The sequence below is a fragment of the Rhamphochromis longiceps genome, linkage group LG16 (genome assembly GCF_057381845.1).
Source record: "Rhamphochromis longiceps isolate RC_006_pf linkage group LG16, R_longiceps_female_GT1.1, whole genome shotgun sequence".
Lineage (NCBI taxonomy): Eukaryota > Metazoa > Chordata > Actinopteri > Cichliformes > Cichlidae > Rhamphochromis > Rhamphochromis longiceps.
The window spans coordinates 638,671-655,070 of NC_140572.1; the positions used below are offsets into that span (position 1 = coordinate 638,671).

The 16,400-nt window shown below is 43.3% G+C and overlaps 1 protein-coding gene across 4 annotated transcripts; it reads left to right on the top strand.

Moving 5' to 3' along the window:
* The first annotated feature begins 2,091 nt into the window (after positions 1–2,091).
* Positions 2,092–16,062, top strand: LOC146650324 (uncharacterized). 4 transcript variants are annotated; one of them, XM_085385269.1, is made up of 15 exons: positions 2,092–2,348; positions 3,696–3,782; positions 9,616–9,728; positions 9,929–9,970; positions 10,063–10,089; positions 10,184–10,255; positions 11,903–11,968; positions 12,193–12,219; positions 12,296–12,340; positions 12,426–12,461; positions 12,542–12,622; positions 13,126–13,222; positions 14,320–14,429; positions 14,993–15,112; positions 15,420–16,062. In XM_085385269.1, the coding sequence occupies exons 2-15, from the start codon at positions 3,707–3,709 to the stop codon at positions 15,435–15,437; spliced, it is 930 nt and encodes a 309-aa protein (XP_085241395.1). In that variant the 5' UTR covers positions 2,092–2,348; positions 3,696–3,706; the 3' UTR covers positions 15,438–16,062. The 4 variants fall into 4 exon arrangements, with proteins under 4 accessions (XP_085241395.1, XP_085241394.1, XP_085241393.1 ...); XM_085385268.1 differs by having other exon boundaries at positions 3,563–3,782; positions 14,993–16,062; XM_085385267.1 differs by having other exon boundaries at positions 14,993–16,062.
* The last annotated feature ends 338 nt before the right edge of the window (positions 16,063–16,400 follow it).

Consider the following 16,400-nt stretch of genomic DNA (forward strand, 5'->3'; position numbering starts at 1 on the left):
AACTAGCTAGCAGTAGATAACAGTAGATACTAAATAATAAACGATATTGTGCAGCACGCAAGATAGACAGCGCACAAAGTGCTTTGAGGCAGCAGCCAAGAAAGGTGAAGTTTGTGTCTGTGAACACCCGTGTGTACACCTGTGTGCATACCTGTGTGGATCAGCATGCTTGTATTCCAAAGGTTTCTCCATGTAACGATCTGCTAGGGAGTGTGGGGAGCCATAGCCCCGTCTCCGGGTATGAAGCAGTTATGGAGGAGATCCAGGCCCCAGACATCCAGAGGCCCCAGAGTACAAGGACCCGAGGAGGACCACCAAAGGGGGGGGAACCGTGCCACCCTCCTGGGAAGAGCTGAGTAGAGCCCCAAAGGAGAGGTCACCCCGCAGCTACGGAGCAGAGGCCAGAGGGGGTTGCAGTGGCGTGCCCGCGGGCTCTGCTGGCAGCCAGCTGTGCCAGAGAGGACTGAGCTTCAGGCCCAGAGGCCAGAGGCCTGAGGGCATCCCACCCCCCGGAAGGAGCCCAGCCGGGCCATAGGCGCCCGGCCCCGCCAATCGGCCACCAGGAGTGAGCCGGTACATACATGAGCGCCCAGCCCCAGACGACAAGGACCACCGACACACCAACGTCTGAGGGCATCAGCCACCGGCAGGGAGTGTGGTGAGGGGAGATAGGCCTCCGTACTTTAGAGGGCCTGAGATGTACCCAGAGAGGTTGAGTCTAAGACCCAACCTGACATATAGACACAGACGAACAGGCGCACGCAGACACAGACGTGCAGTCCCACCCCATATACACAACCAAATACTCGGCACTCACCCAATGTGTAGACAGACACAAATAGACACTGCACAGACAGTCGCACTGCCCAAACATACTCTATATCCCAGGTCCAGGTACCCCCGCCCCCAGAGGGGCAAGCCGCACCTAGACCCAGGAGATGTAACCCTTCTCTCTGGGGTGGAGGCAAGCGGACCACCTCCTTATCTGCAGTAGCAGGGAGGCCCCGCATCCCAGACCCCAGTCTGACGGCCAGCACCTCCTCCCAGCCCCCCAGCCCTGACGGCCCCCGGGGTGAGTGAAGACCTCAAACCTCCCTACACCCACTCATAAGTGGTACTCTACCGCAGAGCGAGTTAACACCAAGTGACAGTGCCACCCAAAGGAGCCAAGCAAGCCACCCTGTCCCTCTACTCACTTTTGAATACAGTGATTAATAATCACACCATAGTCACACCAATAACTACAGATTAAATACCAAAGCCCAATATTTATGTACTGAAACCAACTACTCCTACTTGGCAGCGTAAGTAAACATGTGTGTTTAATTTTTCCACTGATTCATTTTTTAGTACTGACTGTGGGGGGGTTGTTTTTTTTTACTGAGTTTGTTGCAAATATTCAGCTTAAAAACACTGTCTGAATAATTGTTAATGAGGTATGTTCACAAAGAAACAGCTCATATGTCAGCAGAACTGTAGAACTGAAAAATGTAAAAGTAGAACTTCAGATCCCGAGTGTGTGAGGACAGAGATGGATCAGCTTTATTTCAGATGTCTTGATGCATGCTCAATCATCCAGGAAAGTAAATCTCCAAAAGTTGATTCTGTTCATCTGGATGCAGCGTTTTCAACGGGTGAAACGTTTTGTCACTCATCCAAGTGACGTCTTCAGTCTCAGCTGACTGCAGGTTTCCCCAAAATTATAATGATTTGCACAATGACTGAAACTAGCCCACTGAATGAACAATGGGCTGGGAGGTCAGTTTCTTCATCATAATTATTCAAATTCTCATGACCATTGATCAACAACCACTGATCAACGGCCATGAGTACCCATTGTTCCCTCAGTGGTGCTTCCACTGAGGGTGCTACCACTCCCGCACCCGGAAATGTATGAAGGTCTAAATATTTATCCAAAGGGCTCACTAAAGATCAGCTGATTTCTACAGGGCAAAAAGTGCTTAAACTATTTCAGTTACCCACTATGACCATTGCTGCAATGCAGGATGAACAGCACTGATGGGGCTCTGATATATTCATGTAATATATTATGACAGAAAGTGCTACAGACTGCTTTCAAAGTTTCATCCTCCACAGCATGTGTCCTGATCAGCAGGCTCCTCTTTGGCTCAGTGTTAAAGTAATTATCTGATTATTCCTGTGAAGCAGTGCCAGAAGCTGCATTGCATTTCCACAGTTGATTGAGATTAAGCCAGACTGAACGTGCAAGCATAGCAGATTGGGCTGCAGTTCTGCTGGACCATGACCAGGAAGAGATGCAGCTCCAGCAGACATCTCCAGTACAGGACTAGAGCTTTCCCAGGCACTGAGCAGGAAACAGCACTGAGGTAAGACACGCTACACTGACTATAATGCATGGACATACCTGAACTCTTATACTTATTACATATTAGGGGAAAAGTTCTTCTCCATTATTTAATGGGTTTTATGAACAGCACAAGAACATTTATTAATTTAGAGGTTACAGTGGAGGGACTACGGTCCTGCATTGGAGGTCTTTCAGATTATTTAACTTCAAGTTTGTAATCTGTGTTTGGCATTGCAGCCGAGTCCAGGGTAAGAAAACTTCAGTTCCACTGTGAGCTGGAAGAGTCACAACTGCGAAGGGCGAATTATTTTAAGCGTGACGCGAACAAGTTCTAAATCTGCCTCTCGTGCACACTGTTAAATCTCCCAATTCTTTTGATCGTTGGGCTGAAGAAAGGACAATACTCGGTGTATAAATGCTCAATCAACAATCTTTTATTCCATACAATTCAACACTTTTGAGCATAAACCATCCGGATGGGAGATGAGCGCGGGAGGGTGTCCGCCTGATCTCGAAGCGTCTGAGTGTTCCTCACATTCTTATAGCTTCAGCCCCTCCTCCACCTAGTCACAAAACCTAAACATCCACATTCTTTCTCTCTCAGTGAGCCCAAGTTATGACCTCGGCTTCCTGTGCAGTGTGTTCTGTTCTTTTCTAGTCAGACAAATAAGGTGATGACTCTCTGAAAACAGTATTTCTTATACCTCAGCAGTATAATGCATCATAAACAATATCATTCATTCACAATAAATCAGCAGTCTAATGTAATACAACTCAGTTCAATAAGTGTAATAGTTTCACCTTCTTCTAAGTCAGGAGAATAAGGCAAACTAAAACTACATAATGATTTCACAATCTTTAATTAGGGGTCTAACGTGGCATAAGATAATATAATAATCTCACAACACATACACATGCACACACATGTGCACCTGTCTAAAGACAGATCTGACTTAAACTACAGTCATTTGATTAAATGTTTTGATCTGAAGTATAATAAATGAGGCTTCTGCTCTTTAAACTGTTGTCTCATATTAGCTCAACTTAAACAAATTATATTTCTGCCATCTGTCCTAAAATATCTGATCTCAGGGCCCACACACATCCGTTGCCATACGTTGGTGTGGATCTCCAAGCAGCTTTGCAACCCATTGAAACCCGTCTTTCATGCTGTGTCTGAATTATTAATTACATATCTGTCATCACTGATGGTTTCATGGATCTTTCTGCTAGTCTCCTCATCAGATTTCCCACCTGACAGAAAAAGAGGGTGGGTGTTGGTTCGGAAGGAGAAACATGAAGCCATATTTAAATGATCACAGAGGGAAACAGTACTTTCCTTAGTGGTCATGATTTGTGGTTGCAGGAAGTGTTGAGATGCTGACTCAGCTGATCCTAGGATGGACTGCGTTGCTAAGCAGCCTCCCGTCGGCTGCTTCCTCTATTACAACAAGTGAGTCAAACACTGGATAACAGTTAAGTCCATAAACACTAACACTTTCTTGCCTCCTAAGGTAAAGCACCCACCTCAGTGAGTTTCAGATTAAACCATTAAGATGTGATTGATACTTCAAATGGCAAGGGCCCTTCGTGGTCACAGATTCACATGCAGACTGATGAACTCGGATTCTTTTACCTCATTTGAACTTCAGATGATCAAGGTCGGCTCTTTGCACACCTTTTATTGTATTTTAATCTACCGACCTCCTGGCCCTGCCGGAGTCTTCTTAACTGAATTTAACGACCTCCTATCATCCATTATTAAATTAGAGAAGGTGGTAATGTTGGGAGATTTTAACTTTCATATTGATGATGCATCCTGTAATATGGCTGCTGACTTCATGACTATCACAGAGTCTTTTAATTTTATGCAGCATGTTTCTGGCCCTACACATGTAAAGGGTCACACATTGGACCTTGTTTTCTCCTTGGGTTTAAATATAAATGACATTCGTGTGGAAAATGTCCATGTGAGTGACCATAGCTGCATATATTTTGACTTGTCGTTTTATTTGGATCCCCCGGCTCCCAAAATAACGATTGAAATAAACCTGAACGCCGGCAAAAGGTTCTCTGCCATGTTTGACGCTGAAATGACTTACAATGACTTGGACTCTCTTGTCTCATCCTTTAATAACCAGTGTACTTCTATTTTAGACATAGTGGCACCTCTGAAAAAAAGTACTGTCCTACGTTTGAAATCTCATCCTTGGTTAAATGAAAACATTCGTAATTTCAGGAGATATTGTCGCAAGCTAGAACGTTTGTGGAAGGCTTCCAAACTTGAGGTTTATAAGTTACACCTTAAAGAATCTATCCTCTTGCTAAATGACATGTGGAAAAATGCCAGAACAGAGTATTTTTCACACCTCATAGCTTCAAAAAAGAAAGATCCTAAATTCTTGTTTAAAACAATTAAAAGTATTGTTTCTCCTGATGCTCCTTGTGCACCAGTTCACTCAACGTCCGACTGCAATGAGTTTATGAACTATTTCAGAAATAAGGTCATTGCAACCAGGTCTAATATCTCTCCATCATCTTCTCAATATCAAACTTTTAACTTGCTCTCCTCTGATACTTGATCGTCTTTTACTCCTGTTACATTACAAGACATCAGAGGCCTGCTTTGTCATATAAAACAGACTTCAAGCCCCCTTGATGTCCTTCCATCTTCATTTTTCACTAGTGTGTTTGATTCAATTGGCCCCTGTATTGTGGAAATGATAAATACTTCTCTTCACACTGGCTCAGTTCCCAGCTTCTTTAAACAAGCTATCGTCGAGCCAATATTAAAGAAACCCCAGCTGGATCCATCTCTTCCTAACAGTTATAGGCCAATATCCAAATTGCCTTTTATATCGAAAATTTTAGAAAAAGTAGTACTAGAACAACTTAACTATTTCCTGGATAAAAATGCTGTTATGGACACTTTCCAGTCTGGTTTTCGTAAATTGCATTCCACTGAAACGGCCTTACTTAGAGTATCTAGTGATATCTTGATGGCAGCAGACTCTGGAGAATACACAGTGCTGGTCCTGCTGGACCTCAGCTCTGCTTTTGACACTGTAGATCACAGTATCATGATAAACAGACTCGAGAACTTGTTTGGGATTACTGGTGTTGTTTTAAAATGGTTTATATCATATCTGTCTGAGAGATCTTTTACTGTTTGCATGAATCATGTCACATCAGAATCAACAGTTTTGCCGTGTGGGGTACCTCAGGGATCTGTCCTGGGTCCAATTCTCTTTTTACTTTATGTATTTCCCCTAGGCCAAATTATTAAGCGCTATAAATATATCTCCTATCATCTCTATGCTGACGACATCCAACTATACTGTTCCTTCAAAATGTCTGAGTTTTATAAATTGTCTAATTTAAGTAATTGTCTGACAGAAATCAACAAATGGTTATATGACAATTTTCTCCAACTAAACTCTGATAAAACAGAAACTCTAATTATTGCTCCAGCGTATCAGCTTCTTAGACCCTTACGTAAAATCAAGCCTTAGAAATCTCGGTGTCTTATTTGACAGCTCGATGTCGCTCGAGCAGCATTCTAAGCAGCTGGTCCGAAACTGTTTTTATCATTTACGGAATATTTCTAAACTCAGACTAATGGTATCAAAGCTTGAACTTGAGATGATTATTCATGCTTTTATTTCTTCTCGTTTAGACTATTGTAATGGCCTTTTTACTTGTTTTAACAAATCAGCCTTAAATCGTCTTCAGACTGTGCAGAATGCTGCAGCACGTCTCTTAACAGGCACCAAGAGAAGATCGCATATCACTCCAGTCTTGGCCTCCCTTCACTGGTTGCCTGTAAATTTTAGGTTTCAGTTTAAAATTTTAGTTCTAACCTTTAGGGCCCTGCATGGTCAGGCTCCTCAATATTTATCTGACCTGCTGAAACCACATACATCTTCTCGGGCTTTAAGGTCATTAGATCAGAGACTGCTGGTGGTACCACGCACTCGTTTTAAAACTCGTGGTGATCGGGCCTTTCAGACTGTGGCACCACGGTTGTGGAATTCTCTCCCACTGTCTCTTCGCTGCACGGACTCCATTGATTCTTTTAAGAAACAGCTGAAGACATTTTTATTTAGAAAAGCATTTGATTAATTTCTTCTTATGCTGTTTTTATAGTTTTATTGTTTTACATTGTTTTATTTACTGTTATATTGTTTTTATATTCCCATTTTCTGTGTTGTAAAGCACTTTGTGATTTTTATCTGTGAAAAGCGCTATATAAATAAATTTTACTTACTTACTTACTTACTTACACGACAAGTGGCGGATATTATGTGGTGTGGTCAAACAAGGGAGGGGCCACACAGATATATCACGTTGACCTCCTTGGTCAACGTGATATATCTGTGCATGGAGAGAGGCTGAAAACACTTCTGTGTTGAGCCTGGTGAAGGAGAGAGCTGAGTTGGGGCTGGAGAAATTATCGTATTTCCCGGACTACAGAGCGCACCTGAATATTAGCCGCACAAGCTAAAATCAGGCGAAAATCCTGTTTTGTACATACATTAGCCGCACATGACTAAAAGCCGCAGGTGTTTCAATGTTGACTCATTGAAACACCTGCGGCTTTTAGTCATGTGCAGCTAATGTATGTTAGCCGCACATGACTAACATACATTAGTCACCGCCACGGCCCCTCAGAAGGGCCGTGGCGGTGTCCTCCTCGCCATCATGCAGCAGTCCAGCCCTTCGAAATCCGTTGGTGATCGTGGATGTTTTCACACTTTTCCACGCTGTCAGAATCCACCGGTGGAGTTGAGCATAACTTGCTTTTCGCAAGTTTATCGCCGCTCATCATCCACACCTCCCGCTGAACGCGTAGCGCTACTTTGAAGTTTGTTTTTCGCGCTACTTCGTACGGCACTACGTTGCCTGGCGGATGGACATGTGACCAACATACCACTCTTGAACCCCGATCCTTCCGCCAGGCAACGTAGTGCCGTACAACAGCGGAACAAACAAAACAAATCCGCTCATGGACAATCCATAGAAAAGCCGCACCTGACTAAAAGCCGCAGGGTTCAAAGCTTGTGCAAAAAGTAGCGGCTTATAGCCCGACAATTACAGTAACCAAAAATATTGAAGTAACTGTCTGTTAATGAGCATTTCCCCAACCTGGCAGCTCCATCTTGAACGTCCTTTATTGAATATATCCACTGTGCAACTTTGTACACATCCAAACCATCTCAGCCTTGCCCCTTTGTTTCCAAACTGCTCAGGCAGAACTGTTGTGATGAACTCATTGTGGCGTGAATAAGGCATGGCGGGACCACAAATTGTAATTTTGAGCCATTTATTTACACCGGCTGCAGCACCCAAGCTGCCAGCCGCACATCGCACCACAAGACCACTCATAACCCTGCTTTTCCGTGATTTAACACTGCCGCCATGATCTGCAGATGCCATGCAGGTGCGTCCGCACGGCACCGCAGACCATGCCCCACCACACTCATATTTAACCCTGTCCATCCTGCTCACTCTGAAAATCCTAACATCTTATGCTCTGCCTTCTGTACCATCTCCAAACGATACATCATAGCAGGTCTCACTAACATCCTGTAAACCTCCCCTTTCACTCTTGCTTTCACTCACAAATCGCCCCTGACACTCATCTCCACCCACTCCACCCTACCTGCTCTCTCTTCTTGACCACTCTTGTGCACTATTGCCTTAGATGGCTGACTTCAGGTATGTAAACTCATCTATCCTTATTACCTCTCTTCCTTCCATGTTCACCTTTCCACCTGTCTCCCTCTCGTTCACACTAGAGATGGCACGATACCGCTTTTTTATGTCCGATACCGATATCATAAATTTAGATATCTGCCGATACCAATATGAAGCCGATATAGTGTATTTTTTAATTGTTTATCTGCTGGTTTCCTCTTTCTGGTGTAAAGTGAGCCAAAAACAAACAAGAGAGACGGAGTCGCGACAGAAGAGCCGATCAGATGATCATTGATCAGTTTTATGAATGAAGTAGCAGCAGGAGAGAGAAGAGGCAGTCGCTGCATATATCGGTTGTTAAGCTTAACGCTGGAATGCTTTACAAACATTCAGAGATGAACTTACACACTTGCTTTACTTCTCTCTGGGATAGCTTTCTCCAAGATGAAATGCAGGCTCCAAATGCTCAACCCGACCGCCGACAGGTCTCGCACACCACAGCCGCTCTATCACCTGATGCATACTGCTCAGATGTGGGTTACGCCATGCGGCAAGTTTTGTGAGGTGCTTTCATGATATTTAATGGATCAGATTACATTTTTTATTTCTCTCTGATATCCGATCCAGTAATTTAGGACAGTATCAGACCGATACGGAATACCGGATCAGTCCATCCCTAATTCACACATATGTATTCTGCCTCGCTTCTACTGACTTTCATTCCTCTCCACTGCATATCTCCACATCTCCAGGGTCTCTTCCACCTTCTGCCAACTCTCACTACAGATCACAGTGTCATCACATCCACAGAGACTCCTGCATGACCTCATCTGTCAGCCTGTCCCCAAACAAGAAGGGGCTCAGAGCTGATCCCTGATGTAATCCCACCCCTACCTTGAATTTATCTGTAACTCCTACCGTATACCTCACCACTATTTCGCTGTCCTTGTACATGTCCTGTCCTGTGTCCTGTGTGTGTCTCACACACTCTGAGTTCCTCATGCAGCACCTCAGTTCCTCTCTTGGCACTCTATTATCTGTGTTCTTGAGAGCCACAAAGACTTTCTGACCTTCTCCATTCTTCTCCATCAACACTCTCAAAGCAAACATCACATAGAGCTCTTTCTTGATAGGGAGCCACACTGCTGCTCACTGATTGTCACCTCTCTTCTCAGCCTAGCTTCCACAACACTTTACTTTATCTTCATAGTATGGCTCATTAACTTTATCCCTGTGTAGTTACTAGAGCTCTGCATATCACCCTTGCACATGAAGCAGCATGACTGCTGTGCAGACAAGTCAGACAGTGAAATATACAAATCAAGAATAAATGCCCCTCAATATTTAATGTCTGAGCCACAGAGCCTTGATCATAGGATCACTCTGGATGTCTGGATGATGTCATGGATGGTACGTAAAATCAAAACACAAGATGTGATTTGTTTTAGAAAGTGTTTTTCACTTCACATACTGCCTACAACCGTCACTATGTCATGATTATAGAGCTGATTGATCTCAGTGCCCTCCTTTCCCAGAATGCACAGGGAACACAGTAATTAACATGATTTTTGTGCTCTCTGCCTGTGCAGGATTCCCATCAAGCAGAGGCAGCAGGTGGTCAGTTTCAAAATGTGAAGTCTTCATCACTCCTCCTCTTCCACCACCTATGTTTCCTCCAATCAAATGGAAAGCAGAGCTAATGGTGATGATCTCCCTCCTTTCTGTTACCCACAAATTAGCTTTGTTTTAAAATTATTCCTTCAAGACTTTCTTCAGGAATAAATGGTCCTTTAGCCCAACCTGTAGCACCCACATTGATTCATTCAAAGAAAGAAAAGGTGCGAGAATTGAAGCATGATGTAAAACAACTCATTTTTTTTTCATTTCTCCGTAACTCTCCAGGTTGACATAACAGAACACATCACAGGACCTAAAGGAGTAAAAGTATGCAGGACCATCTTTTTACATTTTTTACATATTTAATTCCCCCCCCCGCCATATGTACTGTTACAGTAATGGTACTGTTACTGTTGCAGGGCTGTAGGGGAGCCAGAGGATCGAAGGTACAGTGTAAGACAGTTATCCCATCTTTTCAGGCACATACATATTGCATGTAAGACGTCATAAAAGCAAAAGCTAACTGTGAGTGTATTTCAGGGTCAGCTTGGTGTGTTAGGTCCAGAGGGAGAAGGTGGAATGCAAGGGGCCATGGGACAGCCAGGTCAAAAGGTTATACAAAGTCCGTCCATACAGACATACACCACAACACTGACTGCATGGTCATCTGGGGGGAAACAAGGAAAGACTTGCTCTGATCAAATAAAAACAGAAATTACTATTTAATTTAAGAACCAAAAAGAACTAAAATGAGGAGAAAAGAAGAAGTTCTGGTTTCTTCCTGTTAAAAGGGAGTTTTTCCTTCCCACTGTTGCCAAAGTGCTGCTCATAGGGGGTCATATGATTGTTGGGTTTTCTCTGTATGTGTTATTGTAGGGTCAATATAAAACGTCTTGAGGTGACTGTAGTTGTGATTTGGTGCTGTAACGAAAACTGAACTAAAATGTCAGGAGTGTAAAAGTAAAGGATAAAGAGACCTAACATGTAAAATAGAGAATTGCAGAGAATTGAAACAATGGTGAAAAAATGAAAAAGAAACTCTTTGTGTAACACAAAGTTCATGTTTTCAGTAATGCGACTGTGTGACTAAGAACTCTGAGCTGTGCATTTATGCAATAATAAAGTCACATCCTGTATTTGTAAAGCTATGACTAATAAATGGGTAAACAGCCTGTATTTGTAGCGCTTTACTAGTCCCTAAGGACCCCAAAGCGCTTTACACAACCAGTCATCCACCCATTCACACACTGGTGATGGCAGCTACATTGTAGCCACAGCCACCCTGGGGCGCACTGACAGAGGCGAGGCTGCTACTTACATATTTACATATGGACAATGGTTACTATAAGCAGAGTACTGTACAGTTATTAAATTAAATAAAAATAACTACAGATAAGAGGCAAAGCAGGTTGTAGTGCGAATCGGTTAATTAACTTATAGCAGTTACAGCGCAGATGGACTGACAATGACAATTGCCCCAATACAATTCCCACGGCACCCTGCACGTGACACTGAGGCATGTCAGGGTTTTTTTCTTTGGCCCGACGTCCCTGCTGAAAATAAAAAGCTTCATTTACAGACATACAGGGTGGGGCATTTGTTCTTGGTTTGCTGTTGGCTGCCAGGGTTGATTTTGTTATTAATCCCGGTTGTAATGCTTGTGCTACCTGTTATTTCTTGTGCACACCAAGGTCTTTCAATAAGTATAAAAGATTCATCTTATACAGTTTAGGTCATTGTGACACAAGACCCAAACACACACGGGTTATGCTTAGTGTCTTTTTATTTTGGAAATAATCTTTGGCACCCGCCTCGGACGCAGCCACTCCCTCCCAGCATCATCTGCTCCATCTCACTGTGGGCACACAAAAAGACATCTCCCTCATTAACACTGTCCCGTACACCTGTTGCCTCCCTGCCTCCGTGCCGCCCAGAGTTCACTGTGTCACCCCTCCTCTGCAGCAGGCCAGCAAACCACGCCCCTGCCACAGTCATCCTTTAAAAAGGGGCAAAGTTTCATGTTTTTACAGGAAACACCGAGCATAGAAAACATATCACTAACTACATTTCTCAGGTGTATCAGTCGCCTTTCCATCCAAATCCAGATGTCATCAGTATTTAGTTTCCTTTTACCACTGTTATAGGTTTTAAGAATATTAGATGTGATAGACATCATCAATGTTCCATTTATTGAAATAATGTATAAATCTAAATGTTTACACTGAAAATTTGAGCTGATATGAGTCAATGTTTCCACAGGGAGAGAAGGGAGACAGAGGCTGGAGGGGCCTGTATGGAGATATAGGAACTCCTGGGATGATGAAGGTACATTAAAGGCCAGTAGCCATAGTATATACTACCTGATTTAGGACACATCTACATAAACTACATTAAAGACTGTGCTGAATAGATGAGTTCGCCCTGCCCACATGCAGACATATATGTTATTCACACTCATCCCGACTCCTGTCTGGAAACCAAACAGCAGTTTCCCATTTGTATTTTGTTTTAATGCTACTGATACGAAGCTCCTTTGTGTGTTTATGTAGGGCAATAAGGGGCAAAGCGGATTCAGTGTAAGTGTTTTTTCTTTTTTTACTGTTATACATTTATACATATATTCTGATGACACTTGCTATTTTTATTGTTCAGGGTGATAAAGGTGTCAAAGGAAAAACAGGCCTGGAGGGAGTGAAGGTGAAGAAATCAAAAGAAGAACAAACATTGCTCCTGTTAGACATTATGTGACTGCGTTGGCTGATGAATCTGTGCGTCTCTGCAGGGGGAGCGTGGCATCCCTGGAAACCCAGGACAGAAGGTGAAGAACTGGCTGAGACACATTCAGTGAACATCTCTGGCTGTGCAGTGTGTTAAGGCCATTCTGTTGTGCTGGTGCAGGGAGACCCAGGCCAATGGGGCGCTGCAGGGAAAAGGGGGGAGGAGGGATCCAGAGGAAAGCCTGGGGACAGGGGGAGCACGGTAGGCACGAAGAATGAAACACAGAGTGTGTGCATGGTGGGAAACCCTGCAAGGGGTTGGCAGTGCTAGAGTCGGAAGTATGACACACAAGTGTGTGTGTGTGTGCGTGTGTGCGCGCGTGTGTGTGTGTGATATTGTTCCCATTGCATTCATGCCTTTTTGTTTAAAGAGCTGCCTGTTGAAACAAAAGCTAGCTGTGAGGTAGGCGTCTACTAAACGTCTACTAAACGTCTACTAACCGTGAAGTTTTGTACCGACTTCAGCCTTTGACACACACACCTACTGTTTATATGAATTCTAGATCTGAAAAACTGCTTAGCAGATTCATATATTTAAAAAGGCACCTGTTTTCTAAATATCATTTTGTTGATGTGAAACTTCTTACCTCTCACTGTCCACAGACATTTGCTGCTTGGTGGGATGTTACCTTTAGCTGAATGTAAGAAGTTTGTACCTCAGTTTGTCTGCTGCATGCAAACCAAATGAATGATCACTGTGTGCAGGGGCCGAAGGGATCTCGAGGGCTCAAAGGGTTTCAAGGTCATCTTGGTCAGGCAGGGCGTCATGGTCAGACTGGAGAACCTGGACTTCCTGGACAAGGTTTGTGACAACACGTGTATCAGTTTTGATCTACTTTATAGTGCATGTAAATATATAGTCATGATATTGGTACAGAAGATGAAGATTTATAAAGTTGTATTTAAATTTCATTTCACCAGAGAAGTCTGATTGAGGTTAGGAACTTCTTTTTAGACAGTGACGGCATCAGGGAGGCATGAAACTGTGCTGAAGAAACTATGTTCTGTAATGTAATGATTTATGTTACAGAGAATACTCCCATCTACATCTCTGCACTGTATAAAAATGTATATAATTACTTTTTGTTTCTTTCATCACGCCTTATTGTGTGACATTGTTTTTTCCAGATGTTTGCACAACCACTAAAGCCACAAGAACCATTTAATGCTGCAGGTTTATATAACCTGTAATAATCCTTTCATGCAGCGTAATAATCGGTATAAAACCACACTTTAGTTCACACTTCATTTCATCACGACTGGACTACTGTAATTCACTGTTTACATGTTTAAACAAAAACTTCCTGGAGCGTCTGCAGTTTATCCAAAACACTGCAGCAAGGCGAACCATCGAAGTATTCACACATGTGACACCGCTGCTGATACAGCTGCACTGGCTCCCATCGAGTCCATTTCAAGATTCTGGTTCTGACCTTCAGAGCTCTTCATGGACAAGCACCAGCTTACATCATTAAAGGTCTGCAGCCCAGCAGCTCCCTGAGGTCATGTGATCAGGGCCTACTTGTTATTCAGCCTACAAGGCTGAGAACTGAGGGAGACAGAGCTTTAGCCCCTGTGGCTCCCAGACTGTGGAACTCTCTCCTGAGCGTAAGATGTGTGGACTCAGTAGTTTCTTTTTAGAACTGCATTTTGTCTGTTTCTGTTTTATACTTTGTCATCCTTGTGTCAAGCACTTTTTGATCTTTTATCTAGAAAGGTGCTATATAAATAAAGTTTTACTTACTTACACATAGGGCAATGTCGTTCAGGCCAACGACGCAAGCATGGAGCAGTCATACATGCCCAGAAAGGATAAAGCTGTGACCTGATGGCCTTGTTGAAACAACTTGAAATATAAACTTGTTGGCAGAAAGCTGATTATGCCTTGTGTTTTCTTAGTGTATATCCTACCAGGCATGGAGGGAGAAACAGGAAACCCAGGTCCTCCAGCCACATGCAACTGTTCACAGGTTCAGAGCCCACAACGATTGGTGGACAGCGTGCACACGGTCAGTGTCACACTCTGGTTAAACTGTTTACTCTGCTGGGGAGTAATCTTTACACCATCTCATCCCAGTGCATTTTTTAAAGCAAGACTTTTGTTTTATTGGATCTGAAAAGAGTGTGGAGCAGCACACCCACAGCAACACAGACAAATGGACCAGAATTCACACATGCTAGCTTACCATGGACCTTCTATGAAATGTGATTCTAGCTATGATGACCCAGCAGCTCTGGATTCCTCATTTTGAAACCACTGCCACCAGTAAGCTTTAAACAAGTCACAGAATAGTTCTGCATGCCATGAGGTTCATGTGCTTGTTCAGTTACATGTTCAGTTAGGCTGTAATCGAATTTCTAATTTGTAAACAAAGCAATTCTTGCATGACTGCTCGTGTTGTGACAGCTGTCAATCAAAGCGGCAGTAATCCTTGGTCCAAACGCAGGAGCTATAAATGTTTTCACCTTATGTGCAGTTGTCATGACGAGGAAAACAGCTGGAGACCTGGACTTTGTACCGTTGTGGAAACAAATCCTTTTGACCTCAGCAGGCTCATGTGTCACTCTGCAGGTGTTTGTTGCGGATGGAGAGAAAGCGATGAGAAGGCTGCGCGTGGAGAATGTGATGGTGCTTCGCACGGACAAAAAGGCTCTGTACATCTACACTGAGTCTCAGTGGATCAACGTATTGGTAACACACAGCAACAATCGAATGGAAACACAAGATCCAACACACAATACACAACTGTCTGATGTTGAATGAAGAGTCCCTGTGTTGCTCTCTCCACACAAACACACGATTTGAGTGTTTCTTCTTCCACATACTGAAGCTTTAAATCATTATTGATTATGATAATGATTATTCTTTTTTTTATTTTGGCAACAAGCACAAATCGGTGTAGCCCATATATCAACAGCTACGCAGCTCGAAGTGGGGGGCAGGCTTTAATAACAGTCACAGTGTCTCCTTTTCTGTGTGTTTTCCCTGCATGGAGCAGCAGGATCCCCGACACTGACGGCATACTGAAGCTGAACCAGACCTCCAACCTCAGCTGTCCATTAGCAGCGTCTGACCAGCTCCTCTAACATGTACAAGCATTCCCTTGGATTTGTGTGACCACTCTAATATGACCTATGAATATCCTTTTGTGAAAGGTTTTTTCCACCAAGTTGGTGTTGTGGCCTGATGAGTGAGGGAAGGATCATCAGCGTTGTCTAATTGTCCATCACAGACTGTTGGTCACTGAACATCCTCGGGATCACCCCTGCAGCAGTTCTAACTTTAGTAATCACCATCATTTACAAAGTTTACATGTTATATTTGATAAGATCTGACAACTGAAAGCATAACGTCATCAGGACTGTGCTGTGTGACTCTCCTGAGGTCACAGAGTAAGGAGGCTCATTTCCTCACAGACACAAACAGAAGTCACTTAAAATAATGTTCCTGTATCATTTACCTTTCCAGACCTGGAAGCTATGCCTGTCTTTTGTCTCAACTGATGATTTATGCATGCATCATTTAAAAGCACTTAAACAAGTCTTCATCATAACACACCAAAAGGAAAGTGTTTCTTTCTTGTGATGCTGCAGTGATCCACCTCCTACAAAGAGCTCAATAAAAACAAATACTTTGTCTTACCTTGTTGTGAACATGCTTGTTTGTTTGCTGCGATTAACAACCTGCTCTGCCACCTGATCTGCAGCCACACCTACAGTGGGGCAAAAAAGTATTTAGTCAGCCACCGATTGTGCAAGTTCCCCCACCTAAAATGATGACAGAGGTCAGTAATTTGCACCAGAGGTACACTTCAACTGTGAGAGACAGAATGTGAAAAAAAAATCCATGAATCCACATGGTAGGATTTGTAAATAATTTCTTCGTAAATTAGGGTGGAAAATAAGTATTTGGTCACCTCAAACAAGGAAAATCTCTGGCTCTCACAGACCTGTAACGTCTTCTGTAAGACGCTTTTCTG

What these genes read in the sequence shown, in the direction of transcription:
- LOC146650324 (XM_085385268.1), top strand. Translation starts at nt 3,707, where the DNA reads ATGCTGACTCAGCTGATCCTAGGATGGACTGCGTTGCTAAGCAGCCTC. An exon ending in GGGGAGCCAGAGGATCGAAG is followed by an intron (nt 10,090 to 10,183) that starts GTACAGTGTAAG and finishes AGTGTATTTCAG; the next exon opens with GGTCAGCTTGGTGTGTTAGG. An exon ending in ACCTGGACTTCCTGGACAAG is followed by an intron (nt 13,223 to 14,319) that starts GTTTGTGACAAC and finishes GTGTTTTCTTAG; the next exon opens with TGTATATCCTACCAGGCATG.